At 39.1% G+C, this 20,797-nt stretch overlaps 1 protein-coding gene across 1 annotated transcript; it reads left to right on the top strand.

Moving 5' to 3' along the window:
- Window positions 1-18,677: 18,677 nt before the first annotated feature.
- Window positions 18,678-20,588, top strand: LOC100767300 (cullin-4B-like; the record flags this gene model as incomplete). The annotated part of the gene is given in 3 exon segments (XM_027432367.2): window positions 18,678-19,377; window positions 19,430-20,059; window positions 20,062-20,588. Coding segments are annotated over 3 exon segments (1,842 nt in total), but the record flags the coding sequence as incomplete, so codon positions are not given.
- Between the last annotated feature and the right edge of the window lie 209 nt (window positions 20,589-20,797).

Raw genomic sequence — 20,797 nt, 5'->3', positions numbered from 1 at the left:
AAGTTTCTATGTCCGTAATATTTCAGCCACTAGTGGTACCAGTTAATAAGAGTTTCTTAGGATTGGGTGCTTAGGCTTTGGAATTGGGAGCAGCTGTGTGTCTGAAGGTGTTCACAGGAGGTAGGAAATCAGGGTATTCAGCAGATCTTGACCCTTACCCCTTCTCCAGGGGACAATCTTTGTCTCTTTTAGGGTCAGGAGACTTCATTAGTGTCTCTTGGATAGATTCCAGGGAGTTTCCACTGAACTAGGTTTCTACATTGATCCCCAGTTTCTGTTGTGTCCTGTAGTATTCTTTCCCTCTGTCCCTCACAGCTCCCCATCTGATCCCTCCTGTTACAATACCCTCTTGTCCCCATCCACCTACACAATCTATTATATTTTCCTTTCACAGGGAGACCCACGTATACCCCCTTGAGCCCTCCCTGTTACTTAGCCTATCTAGGTATGTGAATTGTAGCACTATTATTCTTTACTTAATAGTTAATGACCACTTAATGAGTACATACCATGTTTGTCTTTCTGGGTCTGGGTTACCTTACTCAAGATGATCTTTTCTAGTTCCATGAATTTGCCTGAAAATTTCATGATGTGATTGTTTTTAACAGGTAAGTAGTGCTTCATTGTATAAATGAACCATATTTTTTATCCATTCTTTGTTTGAGGAACATCTAGGTTTTTTTCCAGATTCTGGCTATTCATGATAGCCAGAAACTAAACATGGTTGAGCAAGCGTCTTTGTGGTTGCCTGGAGTGTCCTTTGGATATAGGCCCAAGAGTGGTATATCTGGGTCTTGAGGTAGATTGTTTCCCAATTTTCTGAAGAACTGTTGTATTGATTTCCAAAGTGTCTGTACTAGTTTGCACTTCCACCAGCAATAGAAGAATGTTCACCTTGCTCCACATCCTCTCCAACATAAACTGTCACTTGTGTTTTGATCTTAGCCATTCTGACAGATGTAAGATGGAATCTGAAATTAGTTTTGATTTGCATTTCCCTGATGACTAAGGATATTGAACATTTATTTAAGTACTTCTCAGACATTTGTGATTCCTCTATTGAGAATTCTCTCTATAGATCTGCACACCATTTTTAAATTGGATTATTATTTTGTTGATGTCTAGTTTCTTTTTTTTCTGAGACAGGGTTTCTCTGTGTAGCTTTGGAGTCTATCCTGGCACGTGCTCTGTAGACTGGTCTTGAACTCACAGAGATCCTCCTGCTTTTGCCTCCCGAGTGCTGGGATTAAAAGAGTGCTCCATCAACACCCAGCGGAAGTCTAGTTTCTTGAGTTATTTGCATTTTGGATATTTGTCCTCTGTTGGATGCTGGATTGGTGAAGATCTTTTCCCATTCAGTAGGCTGCCGTTTTGTCCTATTGACACTGTTCTTTGACTTACAGAAGCTTCTCAGTTTCATGATGTCCATTTATTGATTGTTGTTCTTTGTGCCTGTGCTATATCAGTGTTCTGTTCCAGAAGTTGTCTCCTTTGCTTATGGATTCAAGGCTATTCCCCACTTTCTCTTCTATTAGTTTCAGTGTATCTGGTTTTATGTTGAGATCTTTGATGTACTTGAGCTTTGTGCAGGGTGATATATGGATCAATTTATATTCTTCTATATGCTGACATATAGTCTAACTAGAAACTAACATCTTTTTTTGAAGATGCTTTCTTTTTTCGATTGTATATTTCTGGCTTCTTTACCAAAAATTGGTATCTATAGGTGTATGTATTTATTTTTTTTTTTTTTATTAGCTTCTCAATCATCATCTGGAAGGAAACCATTCTGAGCAACCCACAAAAACACAAGAATAAACACTCAATGAACCTTAATTTCCCTCAATATTAATGGTCTTAAATCGCCTATAAAAAGACACAGGCTAACACAGTGGACACGAAGACAGAATGATCCTTCTGATGCATACAAGAAACACACCTCGAATTCAAAGACAGACATTATTCTTGTTGTTTTTGGTTTGTTGTTGGTACTGGCATTGTATGTGGATTTACCCTGCCTTTTATTTTGTATTTTTGTAGAGTGGGATTATCTATTGCCTATGTTTATGCCAGTGTAGTTAATTTCCTCAGGTTGGAGTTTTCTTTCCAGTACTTTCTGTAGGGCTGGATTAGTGGTTATATATTGTTTAAATCTGGTTTTGTCGTGGATTATCTTGTTTTCTCCATTTATAGTGATTGAAAGCTTTGCTGGGTATAGTAGTCTGGGCTGGCATCCATGTTCTCTACGAGTTGGTAGAATATCTAACCAGGACCTTCTAGCTTTCACAGTTTCCATGAAGAAGTCTGGTGTGATTCTGATAGGTTTGCTTTTATATGTTACTTGGCATTTTTCCCTTGCTGCTCTTAATATTTTCTCTTCATTCTGTAGTTTGGTGTTTTAATTATTATGTGACAAGGGTACTTTCTTTTGTGGTCCAGTCCATTTGGCGTTCTGTAGGCATCTTGTACTTTCATTGGCATGTCTTTCTTTAGGTTGGGAAAGTTTTCTTCTATGATTTTGTTGAATATGTTTTCTGCACCTTTGAGTTGGGTTTCTTCACCTTCTTCTATACCTATTATCCTTAGGTTTGGTCTTCTCACAGTGTCCTATATTTCCTGGATATTTTGTTTTATGGATTTGTTACACTTCATATTTTCTTTGCTTGACAAGTTTATTTCCTCTAGTTTGTCTTCAGCGTCTGAGATTCTGTCTTCCATTTCTTGTAGTCTATTGGGTATACTTGCATCTGTGGTTCCTGATTGTTTACTCAGCTTTCCACTTCCAGCATTTCCTCAGTTTGTGTTTTCTTTATTGTCTCTTATTCAGTTTTCAGGTCCTGAACTGTTTCCTTCAGCTGTTTAATTGTATTTTCTTGGCTTTTTTGGCTTTCCATGATTTCTTGCATCTTTTGGTTTATCTTTTCTTCCATTTCTCTGATTTTCTGATTTCTTCTCAGGTTCTTTATCATCTGCATAAAGTTGTTTTGAAGGTTGCTCTCTTCTGTTTCTTCTGTGTTGTGATGTTCATGTCTTTCTCGTATAGAGTCCCTAGACTCTGGTGGTGTCATATTGGTTTTCCTGTTGTTGGATGTGTTCTTATATTTTCGCCTTCCCATGTCTTGTTCCAGTGGGTACAGTTGGTGTCACTTCCTTTCCTGGTGTGTATGGGTCCGGTGTTCTCTTCAGGTGTGTGCAATTGACTTTTATACTCTGATGGGTTTCCAGTTGGGTGCAGGTAGGTCTGAGGCACTCACTCTCCAGTGGGTGAGAGCAGTACTGGCACAGAGATGTCAGCAGACTCTGGGTTGCTTGGTCCTCAGGGGTGGAGTCGTCCTGTTGAAGATCCCTAGGCAGGGTTTGCCAGGGTGAGCAGATGGATGTTGGGCCCAAGGCAGGGGCTGAAGCAGCTCCCCTCTGCACTCTCTGCACTCTGTGAGGGCTGGAATAGCCCAGCTATCTCAGCAGAGTCAGGATCCCATGGTCCTCAGGGACCGATTCAGTCTGTCTGCAGATCCTGGGGCGGGAGTTGCCAGGGTGAGCAGGCAGAAGTTGGGCTCAAGTTAGGGGCCAAATCAGCTCACCTCTGCACTCTCTGCACTCTGTGAGGGCTGGAATAGCCCAGCTATCTCAGCAAAGTCAGGATCCCAGGGTCCTCAGGGACCGATTCAGTCTCTCCTCAAGGACTTTACCTCTTCCTATATCATCTTGGGGGTTGTAATTTCTAATGTGAAGTTTCATGGGGCTCAAACATTCAATCCATAGCAAATCTCTATACTTAATGGCACAAATAAATTATATAAGATAAAAAATGTAGATAGGAACTATAAAACACACATCAGTATCTGCTGATTTCTGAAGTTATAACATTTTTAATTAATGAAGTAAAAAATTTAATTCTTTCAGTCTCATATTCACCTCAGCTCCTCTCTGTAACGCACAGAACCTGCCTTTCACTCTTCCAACTTCAAGTGCTGTTTTTTTTTTTAAATAACCCACTGAGTCCAGTGGTGAAAAATGTCTGTGTGTGTGCCAGTTCCATGCTGTTTTTACTATAATAGCTCTGTAATACAACTTGAAATCAGGGATGGTGATTTCAAGTTGGAAATTGAAATTCATCAAGATTATTTGAGCTACCCTTAATTTCTTTTAATCAGAATATTGTTTTTGGTAGCATGGCCATTTTAACTATGCTAATCCACCAATCCACAAGCATGGATTTCTTTCCATCTCCCAATATTTTCTAGAGTTATTTCTTTGAAAACATGAAGTTTTTTTATCATACATGTCTTTCACTTGCTTGGTTAGAGTTACACACAAAATATTTTATACTATTTGAGGTTATTGTGAATAGTACTGTTTCCCTAATTTCTTTCTCAGTTCATTTGCCTTATGTATATAGGTAGGCTACTTGTTGTTTGAGGTAATCTTGTATCCTGCCACTTCCCTGAAAGTGGTTGTCAGCTGTAGAAGATCCCTGTTTTGAGTCACTTACTGAAACACTCACATCATCTCCAAATAATAAAGCTTTAACCTGTCACTATCCAATTTGTATTCCCTTGATCTCCTTCAGTTGTCTCACTGTTCTGACTAAAACCATATTCAATAGGTATGGAGAGTAGAAAGCATAGTCTTCTTCCTGAGTTTAGGGTATTTATTTTAAGTTTCTCTCCATTTAAGCTGATGTTGGCCATCATCTTGCTGTAAATTGCCTTTCTTATGTTATGTACGTGGTATTCCTAATCTCACTAGGACTTATGTCATGAAGGGTTGTTTGATTTTGTCAAGGGCATTTTCTTCATCTAGTGAAATGATCATGTGTGGATTTTTTTCACTTTGCTTCTATTTTGGGTAACATTTATTGATTTTTATACACTGAAGCATCCCTGCATCTCTGGGATGAAGCCTGCATGATCATGGTATATGATATTTATGATGTGTTCTTGCATTTGTTTTGCAAATATTTTGTTGCATGTATGTCCATAGGAGAAATTAGTCTCTCATTCTCTTTGTTGGATCTTTATGTGGTTTGTGTATCAGCATAACAGTGGCCACATATAATGTATTAGGCATTGTTCTTCCTGTTTCTATTTTGTGTAATAATATGGAGATTGTTGGTGTTAATTCTATTTGAATGTCTGTTAGAATTTTTGATTGAACCATCTGTCCCTGGAATTTTTGCTGTGTTTTCTGATGTTTTGGGGTGGCAGACTTTTTTTTTTCACTATGTGTAATAGGTCTGTGTAAATTGATTATCTGATCTTGATTTAACTTTGGAAAGTGATACTACTGAGGAAAGTATTCATTTCCTTTAGATTTTCCAATTTGGTGGAATATAGTTTTTTTTCCCTGTGGATACGCTATTCTTTTATTTCATTCATTTATTTAGCTCATAAATAAAGTCATGCAAAATTATGATACACAATACAGTATGTTCACAATGGCATGGCTAAATTAAACCAATTAACATGTTATATCACACATATTCATCATTTTTGTTTTGAGAACACTTAAAGAATACTATCTCACAACTTTTAAAATATAGCATATTGTTATCAACCATATTTATCATGCTCTCAGTAGAACTCTAGACTTCACAGATTCCATGCCTTTTGTCCAGCTGCAGTTTTGTATCCTTAAACCAATTGTTTCCCCATTCTTAAAAACACACATTGAAGCCTAATAGCCACAATTCTGCTCTCTGTTCCCATACGTTCATCATTTCTAGGTTATACATAAAATTGAAATTGTGTGACATTTGTCTTCCTGTGTGTCACTTATTTTTTGTCAAGCATATAATTTTACTACTTACTAAAGATGAAATCAAATTTGCATGCACAGGTGAGCACTCTCTGAAACACCTTGGATTCATCACATATTTGAGTTTCAATTAGCATATATATATATATATATATATATATATATATATATATATATGTAGAGAGAGAGAGAGAGAGCAATAATGGCAATATGTTAGGCATCAATAGCAGCAACAGCTTTTCCAGGTTCTGCAGTCATTTTAACAAAACTGTAGAGACATCCAACACACTCCATTTAAAAAGCAAAAAATAAAAATAAAACAAAAACAAAAACAAAAAAACAAACAACAACAAAGTAAAACCAAAATCCCAGAAAACAGGGCAGTTCTGTCAGTGTTGTGGTACTTGGAACCATTTTTTTAATTAGCTTCTCAATCATCATCTGGGAGGAAAGCCTTCTTAGCAACATCATTAAAAATAGCTCTGATAAAGCATGGTCACTACTATGTATCATAAAGCAGGTCCACATATGAGTGAGTACATATCATGTTTGTCTTTTTGTGATTGGGTTACCTCACTCAGAATGATTTCTTCAAGTTCCATCCCTTTTCCTGCAAATTTCAAGATTCCATTGTTTTTTTCTGCTGAGTAGTACTCCATTGTGTAAATGTACCACACTTTCGATATCCATTCTTCAGTTGAGGGGCATCTAGGCTGCTTCCAGTTTCTGGTTATTACAAATAATGCTGCTATGAACATGGTTGAACATATGTCCTTGTTATATGAATGTGCTTCTTTTGGGTATATGCCTAAGAGTGGAATTGCTGGATCTTGTGTAGACTGATTTCCATTTTCTTGAGGAGTCACCATACTGATTTCCACAGTGGCTGTACAAGTTGGCACTCCCACCAGCAGTGGAGGAGTGTTCCTCTTTATCCGCATCCTCTCCAGCATAAACTGTCATTGGTATTTTTGATTTTAGCCATTCTGACAGGAGTAAGATGGTATCTCAGAGTTGTTTTGATTTGCATTTCCCTGATGACTAAGGATGATGTACACTTCCTCATGTGTCTTTCAGCCATTTCAGATTACTCTATTGAGATCTGTCTATTTAGTCCTGTACCCCACTTTTTAATTGGATTGTTTGGTGTTTGGAGGACTAGCTTCTTGAGTTCTTTGTGTATTTTGGAGATCAGCCCTCTGTCAGATGTGGGGTTGGTGAATATCTTTTCCCAGTCTGTGGGCTGCCGTTTTGTCTTGTTGACTGTCTCCTTTGCCTTACAGAAGCTTCTCAGTTTGAGGAGGTCCCATTTATTAATTGCAGACCTCAGTGTCTGTGCTACTGGCGTAATGTTCATGAATCAGTCTCCTGTGCCAATTTGTTCAAGGGTATTTCCCACTTTCTCTTCTAGAAGAGTCAGTGTGGCTGGATTTATGGAGAGATCTTTCATCCATTTGCACTTAAGTTTCATGCATGGTGACAGGTATGGATCAATCTGCAATCTTCTGCATGTCCGAATCCAATTGTGCTAGCACCATTTGTTGAAGATGCTATCTTTTTTTCCATTGTATAGATTTAGCACCTTTGTCAAAAATAAGGTGTTCTTAGGTGCGTGGGTTAATATCTGGGTCTTCAACTTGATTCCATTGGTCTATCTGTCTATTCTTGTGCCAATACCAAGCTCTTTTCAGAACTATGGCTCTATAGTAGAGCTTGAAGTCAGGGACGGTGATGCCTCCAGAAGACCTTTTATTGTAAAGAGTTGTTTTGGCTTTCCTGGGTTTTTTATTTTTCCATATTAAGTTGAGTATTGTTCTTTCAATGTCTATGAAAAACTGTGTTGGGATTTTGATGGGGATTGTGTTGAATCTGTAGTTTGCTTTTGGTAGGATTGCCATTTTTACTATGTTAATTCTACCTATCCAAGAGCATGGGAGATCTTTCCTTTTCTGGTATCTTCTTTAATTTCTTTAAAGTCTCAAAGTTCTTATTGTACAGGTCTTTCACTTTTTTGGTTAGTGTTACCCCCAGATATTTTATGTTGCTTGTGGATATTGTGAAAGGTGATGTTTCCATGATTTCTTTCTCATTGGGTTTATCATCTGTATACAGTAGGGAGACAGATTTTTTGAATTAATTTTGTATCCTGCTACCTTGCTGAAAGTGTTTATCAGCCGTAGGAGTTCCCTGGTAGAGTTTTTCGGGTCACTAATGTAGACTATCATGTCATCTGCAAATAGTGAAAGTTTGACTTCTTCCTTTCCAATTTGTATCCCTTTGATCCCCTTTTCTTGTCTTATTGCCCTAGCTAGAACTTCAAGTACAATATTGAAGAGGTATGGAGAGAGTGGACAGCCTTGTTTTGTTCCTGATTTTAGAGGGAACACTTTGAGTTTCTCTCCATTTAGTTTGATGCTGGCTATTGGTTTGGTGTATATTGTGATTATCATGTTTAGATATGTTCCTGTTATTCCTGTTCTCCCCAAGATCTTTATCATGAAGGGATGTTAGATTTTGTCAAAGGCTTTTTCAGCATCTAGTGAGATGATCATGTGGTTTTTCTTTTTCAGTTTGTTTATATGGTGGATTACATTGATGGATATTTGTATGTTGAACCACCCTTGCATCCCAGGGATGAAGCCTACTTGATCATGGTGGATGATTTTTCTGATATGTTCTTGGATTCGGTTCGCCAATATTTTATTGAGTATTTTAGCATCAATGTTCTTGAAGGGTATTGGCCTGTAGTTCTCTTTCTTAGTCTTATCTTTGTGTGGTTTGGGTATCAAAGTGATTGTAGCTTGGTAGAAAGAGTTTGGCAATATCCCATCTGCTTCTATTGTGCGGAACAGTTTGAGGAGTGCTGGTATCAGCTCTTGTTTGAATTTCTGGTAGAATTCTGCAGTGAAGCCATCTGGCCTTGGGCTTTTTTTGGTTGGGAGGCTTTTGATGACTGCTTCTATTTTATTAGGGGTTATGGGTCAATTTAAACTGTTTATCTGATCTTGGTTTAATTTTGGTTAGTGATATTTGTCCAGACAACTGTCCATTTAGATTAGATTTTTGAATTTTGTGGAGTACAGGTTTTCAAAGTATGACCTGAAGATTCTCTGGATTTCCTCAGTGTCCATTGTTATATCCCCTTTTTGGTTTCTGATTCTGTTAATTAGCCTGCTCTCTCTCTGCCTTTTGGTTAGTTTGGCTAGAGGTTTGTCTATCTTGTTGATCTTCTCAAAGAACCAACTCCTTGTTTCATTGATTCTATGTAATGTTTTCTTAGTTTCTACTTTACTGATTTCAGCACTCAGGTTATGTCCTGGAGTCTACTCCTCCTTGGTGAGTGTGCTTCTTTTTGCTCTAATGCTTTCAGTTGTTCTGTCAATTCTCTAATGTGACTTTTCTCCAGTTTCTTCATGTGGGCACTTAGTGCTATGAACTTCCCTCTTAGCACTGGTTTCAGAGTGTCCCATAAGTTTGGGTATGTTGTGTCTGCATTCTCATTAGATTCTAGGAAGTCTTGAATTTGTTTTTTTTATTTCTTCCTCAACCCAGGAATGGTGCAATTGGGTGTTATTCATTTTCCAAGAGTATGCAAGTTTTCTGCTATTCGTATTGTTGCTGAATTCTAGCTTTAGTGCATGGTGATCTGATAAGATACAGGAGGTTATTTCATTTCTTTTGTAACTATGGAGGTTTGCTTTGTTGCCTACCATGTGGTCAATTTTAGAGAAAGTGCCATGTGGCACTGAGAAGGAGGTGTATTCTTTTGTGTTTGGATGGAATGAATGCTCTATAGATATCCATTAACCCCAGTTGGGTCATAACTTTTTTGAGATCCTTTGTTTCTTTGTTAAGTTTCTGTCTGGTGGTCCTGTCTAGTGGCATAAGGGGGTGTTGAAGTCTCCTACTATAAGTGTGTGTGGTTTTATGTGTGGTTTGAGCTTTAGTAATGTTTCTTTTACAAATGTGGGTGCCTTCGTATTTGCGGCATACATGTTCAGGATTGAGACTTCATCTTGATGGACTTTTCCTGTGATGAGTATGAAATGCCCTTCTTCTCTTTTGATTGATTTTAGTTTAAAGTCCAATTTGTTAGATATTAGGATTGCTACACCAGCTTGTTTCTTGAGCCCATTTGATTGGAAAATCATTTCCCATCCTTTTACTCTGAGGTATCGCCTGTCTTTGAAGTTGAGGTGTGTTTCTTGTAAACAGCAGAAGGATGGATTCTGTCTTCGTATCCATTCTGTTAGCCTATATCTTTTTATGGGTAAGTTAAGACCATTGACATTTAGGGATATTAATGTCCATTGTTCGTTGGTTCTTGTTTGTTTTGGATTTATTGTTGGTGGTGTCATTGTGTGTGGATTTCACCCTCCTGTTTTTGTGTTTGGTAAAATTAGATTATCTATTGCCTGTGTTTTTGTGAGTGTAGTTATGTTCATTGGGTTGGAATTTTCCTTCCAGAACCTTCTGTAGTGCTGGATTTGTAGATAAGTATTGTTTAAATCTGTTTTTGTCATGGGATATCTTGTTTTCTCCATCTATAGTGACTGATAGTTTTGCTGGGTACAGTAGTCTGTGTTGACATCCATGTTCCCTTAGTGCTTGTATGATATCTATCCAAGACCTTCTGGCTTTCAGAGTTTCCATTGAGAAGTCGGGTGTGATTCTGATTGGTTTGCCTTTATATGTTACTTGGCCTTTTTCCTTTGCTGCTCTTAATATTTTCTCTTTATTCTGTAGATTTGTTGTTTTGATTATTATGTGTTTGGTGGTCTTCTTTTTGTGGTCCATTCTGTTTGGTGTCCTGTAGGCTTCTGGTACTTTCATAGGCATATCCTTCTGTAGGCTGGGGAAGTTTTTTTCAATATGTTTTTTGTAACTTTGAGCAGTGTTTCTTCACCTTCTTCTATACTATTCTTAGGTTTTGTTTTTTCACGGTGTCCCATATTTCCTGGATATTTTGTGTTAGGAATTTGTTGGACTTCAGGGTTTCTTTGGTTGATGAATGTATATCCTGTAGCGAGTCTTCAATAGCTGAGATTCTCTCTTCTGTCTCTTGGATTCTATTAGTTATACTCACGCCTTTAGTTCCTGAACGTTTATCCAGTCTTTCCATTTCCAGCTTCGCCTCATTCTGTGTTTTCTTTATTGTGTCTATTTCAGCTTTCATGCTTTGAACTGTTTCAAGAGCTTCTTTCATTTGTTTGGTTGTTTTTTCTTGTGTTTCTTTAGATTCTTTAAGAGATTTGTTTATTTCTTGATTTTTTTGGTTTGTCTTTTCCTCCATTTCATGTAAATTTTACTTGCTTTTTCTTCTATTTCTTTAAGGGATTTTCTTGTTTCCTCTTTAAAGGTCTCTATCATCTTGCTGAGATAATTTTTTAGGTCCATCAAGAGATTCATGCATTGTGTTGGGCTTTTCCGATCTTGCTGGATCACCCTAGATTCTGGTGGTGTCATATTGGTCTTTCTGTTGTTGAATGAGTTCTTATTCTGTTTTCTTCCCATATCTTCTTCTAGTGGGTGCAGGTGGTGTCTTTCTATCTCCTCTTGTTACCCAGTAGTGTGTGTGGGCCAGGAATTCAATGTCCGAAGCTCTGGATGGTCTTGCCTCTCCTGGTAGTCTCCTTACTCTGAAGGAGTTAGGCCTCCATGGGTCAGGTGTGTGGGGGCGAGACAGGAAGTAAGAGTGGGGTGTTTCCAGGCTCTGGGAATTCCTCACTGCCTGGGTAGGTCTACTCCAAGCAGGAGCAGGCCCAGATTGATCGAGGTGAATGGCGCTTTGGAAGGGAGTTGGGTAAGAGCAGTGGATCACTCACCTCGTTGTGATTCGTCAGCGAAAAGGGAAGGAAGAGTGGCCTGTACCCAGATTCAGGGAGCTCCTCCCTGCCTGGGTGTGTCTACTCCAAGCAAGCACAAGCCTGGGGAGATCTGTGTGAATGGCACTTTGGTCAGGAGTTGGGTAAGAGCAGGTGGTCACTCACCTCGTTGTGATCAGTCTGTGGACCCATAATTCTTGCTTGTTGTTTTTGTGGTTGGTTGTGGTGGTGATTGTTTTTGTTGTTGTTGCTGGTGGTGTGTGTATACATGCTACCTTTCTTTTTGTCTTGTGGTTCTCAGATCATTTATTCTATGTGTTTTCATGGTTGTGTTGTAACTTCTTTCATTGCAGTTTTCCTCCCAACAACTTCATTTCAACTAGATTTCCAAATAAATATCATTAATTTTGACTTCATCATGAAATATCTCATTTCCTATATCTCAGATGATTTTAAGTTTTGCTGGCTGTGGTCTAGGTTGGCATCTGTATTGTCTTACACTCTACAACATTTGTGTCCAGGATTTTCTGGCTTATGGAATGTCCATTGATTAGCCCATTGATTAATTCTAACATGTTTGCCTTTGTGTATTACTTCATTTTACCCCTTGCTCTTAATATCCTTTCCTTACTCTTTATATCTTTTCTCTTCATCAATATGTGGTGAAGGGATGTTTGTTTTGGACCAATCTATTTAGTGTTTGCGTTGGTTTGAAAGAAAATTGCCTCCAAAGCAGATAGCAGTTTTAGGATTTGTGGCTTTGTTAGAGTAGATTTGGACATGGGGAAAATGTGCCACCATGGGTATAAGCTTTGAGGTTTCTATGCTTAAGCTACACCCAGTGAGATGGTTCATTTCTTGTTGACTGTGGATGAAGAAACAGAACTTTCACATGCCTCTCCACCACAATGTCTGCCTGTATGACACTATGTCTCACCATGGCAATAATGTACTAAATCTCTGAAACTTTAGCAACAGCAATTAAATATTTTTCTTTATAAGATTTGCCATGCTCTTGTGGTCTCTTCACAGCAACAGGAACCCTAAGACAGCGTTCTTGTATGATTTTGTAACTTTACAGGCATCTTTTTCTTTGATCAGGAAACCTTTATGATTTTTTTTCAAATTATTTTCTAGGCCTTTGAGTTGGGCTTATTTTCCTTCTACTAGTCTTGTCATTCTTGAGTTTCGTCTTTACATTGTATCCCAGTTCCTTGATGTTTCATGTCAGGAAATTTTTAGATGTAACATATTCTTTGACCTATGTATCCATTTCTTCCATTGTATTTTCAATGTCTGATATTCTTTCTTCCATTTCTTGTACTCTGCTTGTGAAGTTTCCATCTATAGTTACTCTGCGAATTCCTTAATTTGTTTTTTTCTTTATTTATTCTCTTTTCATTGTCAGGTCTTGAATATTTTCATTTGTTTCTTTCTACTGTTTCTGTTTTTTTCCAAGATATATTTATAGTGTAAATTAATTTCTTCCACTTTTTTTTTGTATTTTCTTGGGTATCTTATGGGATTTATTTATTCCTTGAATCCCTCTATCATGTTTATGTTGCTGTTTTAAGGCCTTTTGCTTGTGCCTCACCTGTGGTGGATTATTCATGGCCTGCTGTTGACTTGGCTTTTGTGAATACACAGTGCCCAGGCTATTATTGATTGTGTTTTTATGCTGCTGTCTAGCATCTGGGACTGGGAATGTTATATGACTGGGTGTTGAAATCTGGTTTTATCCTTGTTGGGAAGGTGGTTTGTTGATTAGTTTCTGTTTTTATGTATTTTCAGAGAGTGTGATGGTCTAGAGTTGCCTGGTAGGAAAGTTTCTATGTCCCTAATATTTCAGCTAGTTAATATGTGTTTCTTAGCATTGGGTGCTTACACTTCAGAATTGTGAGCAGCTGTGGTTCTGAAGGTGTTCACAGGAGTTAGGAAATCAGGGTATTCAACCAAGATTGGCCTATTAATCTATCCTTTTATACACTCCTTAGGAGTAGACAGCGATGAAATGCCCGACCTGCAGAGTCCGTCAACAGGGATCCTGAGAGAGGGAGTGGGAATGAAAAGGGCAAGAGACTTGAGGGATGGAGACAAGGCAGATCAAGTCTCGTTCATTAAACACACAAGCAGGGCTTAAGTTGGATAAGAGAATAAGGAATTATGGGAAGGTGGCTAGCAACCTGCAAGATTTGTTGCCAGGAAATAAGGCTGGGATTGGGCGACTCCTGGCTTAGCAGGATGTGGGGGAAGGTGGCTATCAGCCAGGCAGACTTAGGGCAGCAACAGGGGGGTCTCCTGACCACAGATATGGGCATATGCTTTATAAGGGGATAAGTAGATGTGAAGACTCGGATACTTAATTGGGTGTTAGTTCCTAAAATAGCAATAGAAGGCACAAGATGCCAATTATTATGCTATCTACATTCAAGGTCCTCTGCAGGTCTCCATTTTCTTTAATACAATTAGCGGGCCAATGGTTGGGATATCCTGGGAGGGTTGGTGCCTGTCTTAGGTCAGCGGGAATCATGGGTTAGAGTGTTGACCACCTTACTTGTCATTAGAGATGACATTGCATGATGGCCATTCCTGTCTTAGGGGCTCGTCGGGAACAAACACTCTCAGCACACCCTCTGTTGCCCATCATTGGCTACCCAGCCCTGCTCACCAAATAAGGAATGAACTCTATGATCTTGCAGATGACTTGGTCATAAGACTTATGATTAGAGTTCAAAACAGCTGTCTCTTATTTCGGCCAAAGCAAGGCAATGATAGTGCACCTGTACAGGCTGCATTTTGATAGCATCTATCTGATTCTCAATAAAGGCCATCAATTTATTAAAGAGAAAGTTCTGAGCAATAGAAGAATTAATAGGCCAAGGGGTCTAACAGGGAAAGAAGATAGGGCAGCAATCCACTCCAGGCACTCCAAATAGGTTGGTCAAATAATTCTCTTTGGCGTTTTTCAAGGTCTTCTTGATGTGTTTTGATTCAATCTCGAACAATGCTCGATTTGTTAGCACAGAAGCAGCAATTCTCTTGTAAAGTCAAGCACATGCCTTCCTTGACTGAAGTAACTAAGTCTAGATCTCTCCTATTATGTAGTACTACCTCTGCTAGAGTCTACCTGATCTTGTATATCGTGGATGGATCTACAAACAGTCTGTACATCATCAGCAATTTGTTGTAACAGTTGATAATAGGTCTTTAAGGCTACTCCCATGCCAATGGAGCCAGTGTCTAGAACTCCTGCCACACCAAGACCTACCTATAGGGGAATGAATGGAACAGCCCTCTTACATCTGGGGATGAGATAATCCATATAGGGACAGGCTTGTCCCAAGGTAAAATCTCTATCTGGGTGGAGGGTGGCCAGAACACATAGTCCTGTCCAATTGGCTGGCAGCATGGAGTATGCTACCCCATTTCTACAAATAAGAATCTGTCCTGGTCTGCCACAGAGAGCTGTGGACACATTAATCACCGAGAAAGAAGAGGTAAAGGAAACCTGGCCTACAACTATACCAAAACAATGGTTCTTAAAATATTTATAGAAGCACAAAGAATATCTAAATGCTGTAGGTTGAATTCTAAAAGGAATGCTGAGCTGACCATTACTTGTCAACAGAGAACCATTGATGGGTATCAAAGAGTCATTGAACATGGGGACTGCTCAAGACCACTGACTACCTAAAGCTAAGCACAGCCAGCAATCTTCTGCCAAACTGGGGTTGGTGACGTTTAAAGCATAGTGAGTAGCAGCTATTATCTCTGATGTATAGGGATCCACATCCACTCCTCTAGATTTGGGAAGAAATAAGGGATGATAAGCTATGTGAGGAATTAGGGGGTCAATCATAAATTGGATTTTCTCCTGGATCATGGTTTCTCTAATCTGGTCTGTGGGCCCACCATCAGAGAAATGGATGGGAGCTATTTTATTCCAACATGCTGGTTTTTCCTGGGGTGGCATGGCAGGAGGCTGTGGCATATTTGTAATTGCCAAAAACCTGGGGTCTAATAGACCAATCAACTCCAAGGTTGCCAGTGTAAGTGATTGCTGGTATGGCAGTAAAATAAGTATGACTATTATGTTTGCATTCTTGGAATGTGCTGTGTCACATGGCATTCATTTCTCTTACAAAATTGCATTCCGCAGGGCAGGGCCCTGGTTGTCCATTGAACTTTGGGATGATTTTAGCTTTGGTAATGCAGAGCCACATTTTGATTAAAGCTTGTGCCAGTATTATATACCCACAGATAGGCTGACTTATCTTCACAATCCATAGTCCTTGGAAGGATACGATTTGAAGTCAGGGCATGTAGTGTTCCCTCTATACATTCCTATTGGTTTCCATACAGGGATGCTAGCAACTTGTCTGGATTGATGGGTCCTTGATCAAACCCTTCCTCTAAATGAGACTCCAACAGCAGGACAGTCCAGAGTGTTATGTGAATCTTTGTTTCTGTAAAACAGAAAGGAATAAAATTCTTAGGAGGGACAATTCCCCCTGGAATGACTTATGTTATTATCTATTTGTTTAACTAATCTTTCAGGAAGCCATCTCAGAGATTTCATTTCTTTAGAGTATATGGATACTGATCCTCGTACCCATATTAGGACAGGATCAGGTCCATGCCTAGTGTTGTCTAAGGGGTCTTTGCAAATCACAGTGCTTAAATAAATGTGCCAGTCATAGAAAATTATTTCTTTAACATTTCCTGAGGTTGTAATTACCTCATTTTCTTTTCGCTACCTGCCCTTCAAGCCCTCCCATACAAGTCTTCCTACTCTTTTTTTAAATTCATGCAATATTTATACTAAATCTCTATACTGTTGCCTGTGTCCATGCTTTCAGGACAGACCATTTGCTGTGGAATAATGAGTTGGTGTGCTCTACACTGGGGAAGACCATTTCCCCAACTGTCAGGAGTCTTCATTTGCCTGCAGTTCTTTGTGTAGTTTTGAGTCCTTGAGGGTATTTCCCCATCTACTTTAGCATGTCTACTGTTGTTGTTCATGTTCAGCTCATGTTTAGTCTGTCATGTTGGTGTGAATTTATGGTTGTGTCTTCGGACATTCCTATAAGACCCAACCGTACAGCAAACTCCTAGTTCTTCTGGCAATTCTACTCCCTCTTCTGCAATGATCCCTAATCCTCAGGTATTTAAGACACACCTGCTATGGTTTACAAGGCTATATACCCAGAAATGAGCTCACCGTGGATTATAATTGGATTTACGGCAGTCATATAAAAGCCAGAATTCCTCAGCTTATTAGTCAGGTTTCTCTAGAATAACACAACTTTTAGTGTGTGTGTGTGTGTGTGTGTGTGTGTGTGTGTGTGTGTGTGTGTATTTGTGTGTGCCTGTATGTTTGTGTGTTTGATTTACTAGAAGACCAACAGGCTGTGGCCAACCTAATAAAACAAGGTCATATTGAGGAAGTAACACAGTCACAGAAAGATAAATGCCACATGTTTTATCTCACAGACATTTCCTTACTGAAACTCTTCAGATGTGGGTACATATCCTGGAGTAATAGCAGAGACTATTTCTGTGGTGGTTGGAAAGAAACAGAAAGAGTAGCTCATGTGACTGTGGAAATAGGAAAAGGGTGAGATCTACTTAGTGGAGTAGCAGGAGAGAAATACAGAAGGAGGAAGGAAGGTAAACAACAGTACGGATTTCTGAAAAAGTCATAAGATATTATACTTTTGATCTAAAAATAAGGCTATAGCACACAAACATATGTCTAGCTCTAAGTATACATATACTGTTTAAATGAAATTTCCTCATCTGGGCTGACCTTGTTCATTCTAAGAGCCAAAGACCACCCAATGAAATCCACAACACTAAGCATGAGAAGGCCCATTTGAGTTCAATTTCAAGGTTGTCTAAAGGCACACAAAACATACAAGAAATTGCCAATGCCCTTGGCTGTCTACTAGAAGTGGGAAGTGAGTCTCTTTTACTGAAGACACCAGGCATTTCAGAAATAGGTCCAGTAGTTCCCTGAGCTGGAACTGAATTGCAACCCTCCTCCTTGAGGGCTACATCTCAGGGTACCAGAAGGCAGCAAAGAAGAGAAGTACCCATCAATCCTCCCAGCTATTACACCTATGAATCACAACAAAGTTCTGCATGGCATGATAATACTATGGGTGCAGTAGTGGCATGGATACCTTAGCAGGCAACCAACTATTTGGACTTAACACATGCACAACCTGAGGGAAACAAGCTTGGTATTGGAACCCTAGACAACTACCATGACGACTGAAGTCATAGATCTTGGAGAACCTTTATGGGCCACTTTATTAAACCAGATAAGCCCTGACAACAATCTCTCTGGACACCTTTCTTGTGGAGAAAGATGGGTGATAGGTTTATCCAGAGAATCGTGAGGAGAAAAGAAATAAAATCCACGAGTGCCCAGTTATAGTAAGCTGTATTTGAGGATGTACACATGGCTGGCCATCTGACTGTCTCACCTAAGTGATGTTTTGAGAGAACAGCCATGACTGGCCTCTTGAAGTCCCCTTTGTAGCAGAGATAAGGTGTTTCAGGGGTGACAGACTTGGCTTTACTCATTATTAGAAAGATACAATGAAAGGGAATGAACAAGAGTAAAGACATACATCATGTTAATGGTGTTTCGTGTTTAGTGTATGTTGAAAAACATGTTTTGAAGTTTGCATCACATCTAAGAAACAGGAATGGGGCAGACTCAGGTGGTTCAGGAACTGGGAGTAGTGAAAAGTGTCTGCCCAGGCACTTCCAGGTTTTCTTCTCTCCAATCCCTCTTCTGCTTCTGCTGCTGCTCAGGAGGTCAGATCTGCCACTGATGGTAATACCAGCGCCACTCTGCCCACCTCTGCCAGGACGAGAAAGTTAAACAGCTGCAGCAGTAGCAGAAGTAACAGTGGTAACAAGAGAGAGGACTTTGATTCCACCTCTTCCTCTTCCACCCCTCTACATGCTAGAGATTCAGAGTCCCCTTAAACCTTGTCCCTCTGCCTCAGTGTTCCAGTGGCCACTTTCAGCCATGTACCGATACAGAAGAAGCTGCGTTTTGAAGACACCCTTGAGTTTGTAGAGTTTGATACGAAAATGGCTGAGGAATCCTCCTCTTCATCTTTCTCATCTTCACCAACCGCTGCAACCTCACAGCAGCAGCAGCAGCAACTTAAAAATATGAGTATATTAATTTCTTCTGTGGCTTCAGTGCACCATGCAAACAGGCTGAGCAAATCATCCACCACGGTCTCTAGCTTTGCTAACAGCAAGCCTGGCTCAGCTAAGAAGTTAGTGATCAAGAACTTTAAAGATAAGCCTAAATTACCAGAAAACTATACAGATAAGACATGGAAGAAGCTAAAAGAAGCAGTGGAAGCTATTCAGAATAGTACTTCAATTAAGTACAATTTAGAAGAACTCTACCAGGTTGTAGAAAGTCTTTGTTCTTACAAGATATCTGCAAATTTGTATAAGCAACTGAGGCAGATCTGTGAAGATCACATCAAAGGACAGATTCATCAATTCAGAGAGGATTCATTGAATAGTGTTCTCTTTCTAAAAAAGATAGATAAATGCTGGGAGAATCATTGTAGGCAAATGATAATGATCAGGAGCATTTTTGTTTGTTTGTTTCTGGACAGAACTTATGTTCTTCAGACTTCAATGCTACACTCCATTTGGGACATGGGATTAGAGTTATGTAGGGTTCATATTATAAGTGATCAAAAAGTCCAGACAAAAACAATTGATGGCATCCTTCTCTTGAGAGAGAGAGAGAGAGAGAGAGAGAGAGAGAGAGAGAGAGAGAGAGAGAGAGAGAGAGAAAGAGTGAAATGGTGAAGCAATTGATAGAAGTTTACTTCGAAGCCTTTTAAGTATGCTGTCTGATTTGCAAATTTACCAAGACTCTTTTGAACAACTATTTTTAGAAGAAACTAACTGGCTTTATGCAGCTGAAGGTCAAAAGTTAATGCAAGAAAGAGAGGTTCCTGAGTATCTTCATCATATTAATAAATGCCTAGAAGAAGAAGCAGACAGACTTATTACTTACTTAGATCAGACCACCCAGAAGTCACTAATTGTTTCTGTTGGAAAACAACTTCTAGGTGAACACTTAACAACAATTCTTCAGAAAGGTTTAAATAACCTCCTTTATGAAAATCGAATTCAAGATTTGTCTCTCCTGTATCAGCTCTTCAGTAGAGTTCAAGGTGAAATTCAGGTTCTCTTACAGCAATGGATTGAGTATATCAAGGCTTTTGGAAGTACCATTGTTATCAATCCTGAAATAGATAACACCATGGTTCAAGAGCTGTTGGACTTTAAGAATACAGTTGATCATATAATTGATACCTGCTTTCTGATAAATGAAAAATTTATCAATGCTATGAAAGAAGCATTTGAAACATTCATTGATAAGAGACCAAATAAACCAGCTGAACTCATAGCTAAGTATGTGGATTAAAACTTCGTGCAGGCAACAAAGAAGCTACAGATGAAGAGCTTGAGAAAATGTTGGATAAAATAATGATTATATTTAGATTTATCTATGGTAAAGATGTTTTTGAGGCCTTCTATAAGAAAGATTTAGCCAAATGCCTATTATTTGGCAAGAGTGAATCTGTAGATGCTGAAAAAATGCTGTCCAAACTGAAACATGAATGTGGAGCTGCATTCACCGGCAAACTTGAAGGGATGTTTAAAGACATGGAGCTTTCTAAAGACATCATGGTTCAGTTCAAACAGTATATGCAGAACCAGAATGTACCTGGCAATATTTAATTAACTGTGAATATCCTAACAATGGGTTACTGGCCAACATGTGAGCCTATGGAAGTCCATTTGCCACCAGAGATGGTAAAGCTTCAGGAAATTTTCAAGACATTTTACTTAGGCAAACACAGTGGCACGAAACTCCAGTGGCAGTCAACCTTGGGACACTGTGTACTAAAAGCTGAATTTAAAGAGGGCAAAAATAACTTCAGGTCTCTCTTTTTCATTTTCTTTTTCTTTTTTCAGATTTTTTATTTGAATTACAAACAAGATTGCTTTACATGACAATCCCAGTTCCCTTCTCCCTCCCATCCTCACCTACCCACCCTGCCCAACTAAAACCCTACTTATCACATATCCTTTCTTCTATTCTTCCCCTGACTCAACCTTTCTGCTCCCTCATGACCTCTTCATCCTCCCTCTTC

This window comes from Cricetulus griseus, chromosome X, assembly GCF_003668045.3.
Source record: "Cricetulus griseus strain 17A/GY chromosome X, alternate assembly CriGri-PICRH-1.0, whole genome shotgun sequence".
NCBI lineage: Eukaryota > Metazoa > Chordata > Mammalia > Rodentia > Cricetidae > Cricetulus > Cricetulus griseus.
The sequence above is the reverse complement of the archived record's forward strand: the minus strand, read 5'-3'. Positions and strand labels throughout refer to the sequence as shown.